Genomic DNA, 10,733 nt, shown 5'->3' with positions numbered 1-10,733 from the left:
CAAGAGTTTAAAATGGAGATAAATAAATAAATAAGAAAAAAATGAGTTAAAAGTGTAGATAATAGCTAATTAAATTAACTAAAAACATAATTATCACCAATCAAAAAAATAATAATAGAACCAAGAGTCCCTAGATATTGTGATAAGGAGAAGAAAAAAGAATTAAGAGAAACATATTAATAACTAGTATAACTAACTTATCATTTCGACATATTTTACAAATTACATCAAATTATAATGATTTATTTTGCTATGCTATGCAAGAAACCAATATGCAGTGTGTCATTGAAGCAATATTTTTGGAACCTGTTACTTATGTCTGGAATATGGTCATGCGCTTGTACAGACACTTATTTGCAAACTTAACTGCTGATAATATATTTTGCACTTTTTCAGAGAAACTATTGACAAATTAGATCATCTCAATCATGACGACGTGGATTCCGAATTGCGATCGAAATTATTTGCTTGTTGAGTTTTCTGCGATCTTGAGTTTCACGTAGTAATATATAGGACTTACTGTGTTGTTAAGTAGTTATGATTTCAAAAAATTGAAAAAGAGAATTACAGAGTAATTAATATTTGTTTCATATGCTGCTCAAATCACAGTTCTGAAAAATTTCCCTAAAGATCCTGATATCACAATTACGCTGGCTGCAATTATCATTCTGTGAATTCGGTACTAAAAAATAGTAGCAGCACTACAACGGATATAATTTGGCAATTCATCTACAATGTCATGTACAGAGTAATACCAGATAGTTTGGAGGACATGTAAACAATCTACTACAACTACGATTTTAAGGACTTGCTTGTTGTGATATAATTATACTTTTTCCTAATCGCCCTAGCCGTGAATTGTGCCTTTAATTTACACAGATTGTGAGATGACAACGTGCATCACCGATTGAGTTCCCTGCTGCTGCCAATTAAGGGCTTGGAGCAGGATGTTGTGACTGTTGCAGAGAAGCTTAAGATGAACATTTGAGACCCCTGTCCCAACCATATTTCGCATAACTTAGCTCCTGTGCATTTATCCCGACAATTTCCTAATCGCAGGAAGATACAGTTTACACTACATACAAGAAAACTACATATAAATTGACCTGCAGACAACATCTCTTATTCCCTGACTGGTCCGCTTCCTCAGGACCTAGGTAATACTAAGTGTATTGTATTCGTTGGATTTGAGTTTTAATTCTTTCAATGGTTCTCTGCCGGACCAATTAGCCTGGAACTTCAAATGTTACAAGAAAACTGTTTGGGGAGAGCATTCCAGCATAGGTGTCTGATTTTGAATTGTTGCAACCTAATTTGGTGCAAAATCAATTTCAAGTTCTAATTCCAGTTTCGCTAGGAAATCTTGTACTAGAAATTAGTTTAAATATAGGCAAGAACCGATTGAGCAGAGCAAGAACATCCCGGGAAATCTAAATAAACTAGAGAGAATGGATTTGACGTAAAAACCTCTTTGGTATTATTCCATCTGCGTTTGACAGTCTGTTTTCTCTAGATGCAGAAGACATCTTGAGTTCTGTGGAGCTTTCCAGAAAGTTCAAAAAATTTATTATTGATATGTGGAGCTTTTCAGAAAGTTTTAAAGATTTACTGTAATTGGTTTTTTTCTTTTTAATTCATTTATTGAAGTGTTAAACCCTCAGCAGAATTGCTATTGACCAATCAGAATATTGAAATTTTTGCAAAGAACTTAATTTTTAAATAAATAGACACTAAGCATTATGCTCTTAGATTTTTTGGGGTTCCCAAAATTTATGAATATGGAAAACTAGAAACATTAGTTCCCTGCCATACAGATAAGGCAGGGACTATAAGCAGCTTACACGAATCTATATGAGAAAGAATAAACAGCTATCAGTACTGACCAACAACGTATACACTAAGCAAGAGTCTGAAAACATCAAATAGTATACAATACTTCAAATGAGCATAAATTATAGTGTATGAAAACACAGAATCCATTACGACCATTTAAGATTAAATTTAAGCAATAGCAGTCAAATATATTTTTGACTTGATAGGTATGTCAAGTTTGTGTGTCCATTTCTTCATTTCTTCCTGTTTCTCAACCATACTTAAGAAAACCGAACTCTATTAAAAAAAAATGGTGGCCTATCTTTGATTGAAGTTTTTATATTCCAACAATAGTAAAAATTTCTAAAACGTGTTTACATTGTCAAAAGTTTAATCCAACTAATCTAGGAAATTAGGAATAACGCACAATTGAGGCCAAAAATAGCTTTAGACTCTCTCTCTACAGCCAATCTTACCTATGCACATGTCATGTGTTCTTTTCTGTGGCACACTTTTCAAAGACTGGACATTCAAAAGCAGACCATTTCCTTCTAATCATAGCTTTTAATGTTTGATGAATATCTTGTATCTTAAAAGAAAAGCAATTATGCTTAAATTTGAAAAAAATTGAAAGAAAAGAATGATAGCCTACCTTAATCCTCAACTAAAAGTACTTGCCTTTGCTAGTCAAAGTACAGAACAATGCACTACAGATTACTGGTTTGATTATCAGCAATTCAACCAAGTTAGCGAAATTGGCCTTGCTAGTAAAGGTACACAACCATACACTACAGATATCCTTCTTGATTATCAACTATTTTATCAAAGTACACTCCAGACTCTACAACATGCTTCTTGTTACCTAAAGCAATACATTTTATACCTAATTATTCAAATGGATAAAGAATTCAAGAAAAGAAAATTGTTTCAAAGACATGTTTCAGCAAACAACAATTTCCATCGAACATGCATTACCGGATCCACAAATGAATGCATTTGCATAATTAGCTGTTGACTTTCCCAGTATTAAACATATTAGTTAATTATAAAAGTTAACAGAAGGTTAGATGTTCAATGTTCTTGAGAAAAGTTCTAAATCCATTGAGCATTGATGTGCACATACTCACACACAAAAGAATGAATAGATCAACAGAAATCAAGGTCTTTAATGTCCTCAAAAAAGCTTCTCTGCTGCCCAAGTATCTATGTACACCTGCTGACCCACAAGAAAACTATTATTTACAATGGAAAAATTATTCAATATTTTCCTGTGATTTCAAGTGAAATCCTCCTTGTTTAAGATGGTTCTGCAAGAATTTCGGGCCATTCCAACCAATCCTTTTCCAAAATTTCTCTTTTGCAACATCAAGGTTAGCATCAGCACCAATGGCTCCAAACAGAGCCCGGTAACATTCGCATAGAATACTTTGTTTTTTAGGATCAACTTTGGGTGCCACTCTAATCAAATCATGCAGTCCTAAATCAACAGCATCTTTTAATAGAGCATTGCAATTGGAAAATTCAGTTATCTTGGCATGTAAATCTCCCTTTCCAATAGCAGAATTATTCAACAAATAGTGAAGAGATGTAGCAGTTTGAATGATATTGTACCCAAGAACACTCAAAGCCCCATTGTTGGATAATGAGTATGAGCCATGGGTCATTGCAAGCATCAGGAGTGTCTGGTCCTTAAACTGATACCTATTAATTCAAGTACAATACATATTAAAAGACCTACAAACCAAATCCATGTAGTATAAGAGTAATTCTCATGTATCATTTTATTCTTCATGAACAACCATGTACCATAATGAGATTATAAATTTATTTGAGAAAGAACAAAGCTGAAAATGCAAAAAATAACTACATATGTAAATATATATGCTTCTTCACAATCCCATCGAAATAAACTACAAAGAAAACCCGTATGAAACACAGGAAAGGTAAATCATTAATGACACTGTCTTTTGACAAGTCAAGACCATCCAAATTTTGAATCTTAAACCAGATATTAGAAAGGAAAAAAAATAAAACACAAAAACTGAAATAATGCCAGGCACTTTACTGAACAATGAAAACAGCTGTGCTACAGTCACAGAATTGTAACTGTACTTTGTTAGTAGACACCTTTGCTAGGGATGAAGAATTGTCATAATACTTTCGATAACTGTCAAATATGCCAGTTCATCACCAAACAAATACTGAGATTTGTTTTTGGTACAGGGAATATACTGAATATGTCAGCGTAACATTAAAGACTAAAGCTCTGTACATCTAGAGGCTTTGGTTTTGTCTTCTGGCTGTTGCAGAATCAACAGACTGATCTGCATTATTTTGCATATATCTTCTATATTGACAAGATTCTTCTGGGATTAATCAGTGAATTAAAAAATAAAAATAAATGAACTGATCATGTGTGTACTTTCCCAGTATTGAAAACCAAAGGCTTTCCAATTTTATATATGTACCTGGCTAATAACTGAAGAATGATCTGTATATTTTGCTAATAACTGAAGAATGGTCTGCATATTTTGCTAATAACTGAAGAATGGTCTGCATATTTTGCTAATATCTTTTATCTTGACAAGATTCTTCTGGGATTAGTCAGCGAAATTTTTAAAAATGAAAAATAAACTGATCATGTATGGTACTTTCCCAGTTTTGAAATCCAAAGGCTTTCGGATTTTATTTATTTGCCTTGCTAATAACTGATGAATTCAACTCCAAATCAGAGAAAGGAAACATTGGTAATATTAAAACCAAAATTCAGATGGTTTTTATCCATTTAGGGTTACAAACATGCCTGAAAGGAAAGAGCAAAGAGTACAAGAGGTCAGAACTTACTAGAAGACAAAAGATGTGTTATCTCCCATATTAGGCTTAGTTGCGTAAAATTAGCACCTTAAAATTGTGTGTACCATATTATAGTTGCGCTAGTTGCAATTTGCCAAACCCACTATAGAAAAATAATAATTGAGCTAGACATTTAAGAAAAAAATTGTAGTGTCAAGATTATGGCAATTCAGTTTCATCTAAAACTAATGAGTATCCAGAGAAATTCACATCCTGGCAAAAAAAATGCTGTAGAGATTATAGTAGTTGGCATTCTGTCAGCTTATTGGATTTGAAAAAAATTCAGTACCTGACAAAACTGGAAATGTTGCTTTACTTTTGCTCCCATAGGGAATACATGGAAGAGCTCCAGAGGAAAAAAATTTGGTAGCTATTAATGTTGAACAAAATCATGAACAAGGATATGCCACTGTATTTACTGAAGCTTACGAATCTTTTGTAGACAATCACAAGGTCTTGGGAAAAAGCTAAAACACAAAACATTGCACTCTATGTGACAAACCAATCAAGTACCTCTGGCGATATTTGTACCAAACAAAAGGATGCTAACACTTTGCTGTATGGACTAGTACCTCTGGGCAATATTTTAGCGTGTAACTATCATAAGTCATCTTTGAGAAGGTGAGATATTACGCATCCTGTTTTGCAATATTTTAGCGTGTAACTATCATAAGTCATCTTTGAGAAGGTGAGATATTACGCAACCTGTTTTGCTTGTCCATGTGTTCATACTTCCTGCAGCATGTTTAGGTCCTAACTTGCCCAAATTTATTACAATTATAATATACCATACATCCTTAAGTATGTATTATATATTCCTGCATACAACTTCCAATCAAAAGAATGAGGTTGAAGAAGAAGATCCACAAAAGAATCTAATATAAATTTCAAAAACCTAAGAATGAGGATCCAAAGAAAAGTGAAAGCACTACTATCTCCCTACATGCCTTATAATTTATAATTAATAAATTACTACACTAATCCCTCGTAATGAAGATGAGGTGGTGTACATAAGTAAGCCTATAAATACTCACAAAACCCTAAAACTGAAGTTTACAAAGCATCATTTTTTCGGGATAAAAACAGTGAAAACCCTAAAACAAGAATCCCTAACAGAAAATCGCAAGAGAACCTGACGAATTACAAAAAGCAGAAATGATTTTTAAGGTTAAAATTTTATCAAGACCAAACAAATAGTTGGCACAGAATCCAAGAATACAAAACTTCTTTTTTCTAAAGGGTAATGGGTCAAAGCCTAGACTATTTATTATTTTTCTGTTATTATTAATTTATTTGTTGAGATTAATTATTATTATGTGTTAGCTCAAGTAGATTCAAATCCAAGACCTCCCACATGAGGCTCTAAATTTTACTGTTGTGTTGTAGGCTCTTGCCTATAGAAAACAATGTTTTTAGCTTCTAAGGAAAAAACGATAAAACTTTTATAGAAACAATAGAGCCTAAACTACAGAAGCCCTAACCAAGTCATACAGGAGCAAAACCCTTAATTTTTGAAGGAGGAAATTATAAAACCACCAAAAAACTTGAAGGAAAAAACAATTAAATCCTAGAATTTTTTTAACGATAGAAAATTTTAAAATTTTAAAAATCCCCAATATAATTTTTTAATGGAAAAAAATGATAAACTCAACAAAATTTGCACAACATCTGAAACCCTAAAATACAAATATCGTACCAGATGAGGGTTCTTCCCAGAATATACCAAAAAAAAGAAACTTTTTGAAAAATCAGAAAAACCCTTGTCAGTTTAAGAGTTAAAAAACCTGATTTCCAAAAAAAAACCTAGCTTCTGAAATCTGAAGATTCAGACTTAGGGTTTTGGGTTCAAAAAACAATAGATACAAAATATGTGTGCCCACAAAATACTGAAAAAAAGAGGTGCAGACAAAAGCGCATGGTTAGGAGTGGAAAATCGTAGACTGGTAAAATGCAGCCAAAAAGCATGAAAATGGCAGCAGAAATCATATGAAATACAGGGGGCAAAAATGACAGGTTTTTGACCTGAAAAAATTGTTGCACGAAAAAAAAATCACTTCAGGTTTTAAAAAAATCACATCACATACAGACTTCTGAAGATCAGCAAAAAAACCCACAGATTTCCAGTAACCCTAGCTAGGTCTGAAACAGACTCCAGAAAATTAATTTCAAATTTTTTTTTCATGAACCTGGGCTCTCCATGAGGGAGTCATACTCAGACCCACTCTGATACCATATTCAAATATTCAATGTAATAATCCAATGTATTTAACTGAGGAGACCAAGGCCCCTTTAATAAAGATACATGACTAAAGCGTTAAAAATAGCAAGACTAAAAACAGTGACAAGACTAAAAACAGTGACAACTTAAAATAAGATGATCATTAATAAAGCAACTAAGAAATACTAAGAATAGCAGACTAAAAAGCAACTTTAAAATAGAGAATATTCTAATACAACTGTCTTCTGGTGTAAGATGGCTAGATATGAACTCCTACTGTCAGGCCCTGGATTGCATCTATGATTTAAGTTCATGCCAAGTGATCTTAACAAGACATATTATAAGCACTGTTGAGAAAAAGGTTCTTGTGCAAATTATTTATGGCCCTGCTATCAGAGTTGTCTTCTTCTCATTGAATGCTTTGTTCCAAGCACAGAGAAGCCTGTTTGGAAATCTGAGATAAAGGTCGAACTTGAAGCAACCCAAGCATTATATGGATTTCAGTCTTTGAGACCATGAGGCTTCTCAAGAATAGCCTTGTCAGCTATTGTGAATTTAATTTAAGTGATATTTTCATTATTGATGTAGATTATACTAGTGAAGCTCTCAAATTATATGGTCCAAATACAAATAAAGTTGTAGGTAATACCATGGTTTCCTATAGTACCCAGGACACAGAAGTCATGGAGAACAGTTTAATATATTGCCTTCTTGCCATTGCATATTGAAAAGATGATGGGAAGCCTTCATTAGAAGAATTCTCTGACTTGATCAGGGCTTTTAGAAATAAAATGGCAAGTCAGAAGTTAAACAAAAAAATTTAAACAAGCAAATGTTGATGGGGATGATGTAGCTGATTCGGAGGAGCTTGTTGAACCTTGTTACCAATCATGGAGGCAAGAAAATACTTATTAACAACTGTCCAGTTTGTGTACAGGCACTTGATGTCTTGGATAAACTAAATAAAGTGATTCATGTTAGTCTGTGATTTGACAACAGAACTGGCTACCTTGGCCTTCTCCATTTGCACAAGCAACAAATTTAGGCTAGGGTCATGCAATTCATCTTTCAGATTTGCTGACAATAAGGCGAAAACACTTGGTCAATATGAGTCAAGAATAAGTTCATATCAAACCTTCCATGGGGCATTATTTCTGTATGATGGACCTTATTGTCCATGACTGGCTAACTTGAGGATGCTCTAAACCTCCTCACCAAAACTCCAATTAAACCAGAGATGGTTATATGGTTGTGTTTGCTTTTTCTCTATAGAAGACTTGACAATATTTAAGTTTGTAGGTAATTGACTTTCAAATGGTAGGAAGATAGATGAAAGATAGAGGAATAAAAAGCATCCATGGTGATTGCTGTATTGAGTGCCATAAAATGACACGTGTTTTTTGTACAGAAGATACACAAGCTATCTATGTAAACTGGAGAAATTGACTTTAGAGATAAAAACAGTTAGGTGTTTTCAAAGGTCAAGACATTTATCTAATGGTATGGAAGTGACGGATACAGAATCATTTGTCTGCCAGCACGGTGAGAAGCTGGCAATCGCATACAAGACATGTGAGCTGTTAAAGCAATAAGAGCAAGTTTTGAAAAAACTTCTGAATTTGCAATTTGTCTAAGTGACATGAGGGAAACAAACGAATATGTTTAACAAAACACTCTTGCAAACAAATGACTACAGTTAGTGCGAGCCAAGTATTCAACAGAATGCCTTTACAGGCAGATACTAGTCAAATTCAGACTGAAGACCTAACATTATATTATGAAATGGATTATTTCAACTTATTTAAAACATTTTTTTTTTAAAGTTGGAGATGTACAATCATTAAAATGGCTTATAAATTTTTACATATCTTGTAAAAGCCAAAAAATAAGTTATGAGTTGGTTCTGAGTTAGTCGTGGATAAAGGTTATGTTCTTGAATGTAAAAGGATTTCTTTTTCTGAAGGGTTGCATTTTTCTTTTCGCTCCTTTTCTGTTTGGAGCAGAACTGAAAGAAAAACAGAGAATATTTGAATTCAACTCTGTAGAGGAGGGTTTCCAAGTTCTACAATTTCACAAAGTTAATAAAGGTTGCATTCCATTTATATGTTCTAGATGTATTTCTGAGTTATCATTACTGATTTCTCATATGTTAGATCAGCGATCTCTCTGTGTCATCATAGAAACAATTGGTCATTTGCTGGATCGTTGAGAAGCTGTGCAGCATGTGCAAATAGATGCAATCATAATCTCAGTATCTAGGTCAAAGTGCATTGACATATCTTATTTCGTAATAGGTGAGTTTGCATGTCAATTTCAAGTGTTGTTACAATTGCATGAATCTTATTAATTTTGTTCATCATATGAATCAAGGAATGTATTTTCTAACATTTTGATGATCCTTCTTTATGTTAGTTAAAGTTTGTGAAATCCTAGTTAATATTCATGTGTCTACAACTAATAGTTCTGTAGGTTATTTTCGTTCAGTTTATCCCTTTTAATTCTGGTTAAAATATGACAAAACCTCAAATGTGATCCTACAAGGGAGCTGCCTTCTCAAACAGAGAAAAACTGCTATTCCATTGTGATCTTCCAATTGTCAGTATGACTGTCATTGCTCTTCAAGCAAACATCGCCATTTTAGAGATAACATCACAGTGACAAATCTGCTACTGACAAATTTCAAATTCAAGCTTGATGTTAATAAACTTTCTTCTTAACTTTCAGCTTGATGGATTCTGATTAATGAATGGTATATCCAATACAAGGATAACTGCGATAAGATCTACAGAATCGCTCAGGAGTTTTTCGATTAAGGTATCTGGGACAGAATTTGTTCACTATTTTACTATTACGGGTTAATTATTTTTCTCTTCGTTGAAAATTCCGGGCCTTTGCTTTAGTGTGGACCTTGGTATAAGTTTAAACACTGATCCTAAGATTTGTCGAATTGGGTTATCTGTAGAATTTACCCTAGTTCGACGCTACTGTAATTCTCAGATTTTCAACTTGAATCATGCTGACACCATTAATCCAATATAGTATAGTTTCAGTGCCTTGGCATAAGAAGCCCCGTTTTATGATTGTGTCTTTAGAAAAGCAAGACGTCACAGTATAATTAATAATGCTGAAGACTATTGTTTACCTGAAACAAATTCATGGGTTGCATTGTGTATTGATTAATTACACAAAATGAAGAAAGCCCCACCTAATTGCTGTTTGCAATGCCTTGATAGCAGCATCATCTGCTACCTCATTTGCAGACTGCTCAACAGTGTAGTATGCCTGCAATTGATAACCCAACTCACTGTTAAAGAGTACGACCTAATTCGACGCATCCCAACAAAACTAATTCTGCAAACAACAAATACATAACACCTGTGAAATCATGAGCAACATAGAAAATGCCAATAACTGTGCAGTGAATGCCATCTTGTTCTGAATAATCAAATGCTGCATATCAAAATCCAACCAGCCGCTGTTGTATAAACCCTTTGATTTCAATGATCCTTGCAGAATGCAATAGGGTTATATGAATACCAATATGGAATACAGTACATAGGTCGCAGCTATTGGCCACCTTGACAGAAATTGGGAAGTTTACAAATCCGTGTGAAAATGAAAAGTAACGTGGCGGTGTGCAAGGCTTCTCTTTTTTAACCCTTTTTACTTTCTTTTTTTTTCCTTGTAATTTCCCCTCTTTTAATTCTTCCCTCCCTTTTTAATCTTCAATATGTTTTCCTTGCCTTGGCCCATTTGGTTGCTAGAATAGGAATAGAAAAATTGGAATACATTTTTATTTTCCGTTTGGTTCGTCAATTGGAATAGGGAATAGGAGTACATATTCTCATTT

At 33.6% G+C, this 10,733-nt stretch overlaps 1 protein-coding gene across 1 annotated transcript; it reads right to left on the bottom strand.

Annotated features, from left to right (window-relative positions):
- Positions 1 to 2,807: 2,807 nt before the first annotated feature.
- LOC149559198 (protein NUCLEAR FUSION DEFECTIVE 2-like) lies at positions 2,808 to 10,507 on the bottom strand. The gene is made up of 3 exons (XM_089833124.1): positions 10,259 to 10,507; positions 10,089 to 10,165; positions 2,808 to 3,513 (listed from the first exon to the last, which is right to left on the bottom strand). The coding sequence occupies exons 1-3, from the start codon at positions 10,337 to 10,339 to the stop codon at positions 3,066 to 3,068; spliced, it is 606 nt and encodes a 201-aa protein (XP_089689250.1). The 5' UTR covers positions 10,340 to 10,507; the 3' UTR covers positions 2,808 to 3,065.
- Positions 10,508 to 10,733: the final 226 nt, after the last annotated feature.

The sequence above is a fragment of the Cupressus sempervirens genome, chromosome 5 (genome assembly GCF_028749045.1).
Source record: "Cupressus sempervirens isolate cs-2001-9-10 chromosome 5, ASM2874904v1, whole genome shotgun sequence".
Taxonomy (NCBI): Eukaryota; Viridiplantae; Streptophyta; class Pinopsida; order Cupressales; family Cupressaceae; genus Cupressus; species Cupressus sempervirens.
Note: the sequence above shows the minus strand (reverse complement) of the source record. Positions and strands in the feature narration are given on the sequence as shown.

Coding starts and splice junctions, on each gene's coding strand:
- LOC149559198 (XM_089833124.1), bottom strand. CDS start 10,339: ATGCAGCATTTGATTATTCAGAACAAGATGGCATTCACTGCACAGTTA. Junction 10,166..10,258: donor TGTTGCTCATGATTTCACAG/GTGTTATGTATT, acceptor TATCAATTGCAG/GCATACTACACTGTTGAGCA. Junction 3,514..10,088: donor GCATTGCAAACAGCAATTAG/GTGGGGCTTTCT, acceptor TTGAATTAATAG/GTATCAGTTTAAGGACCAGA.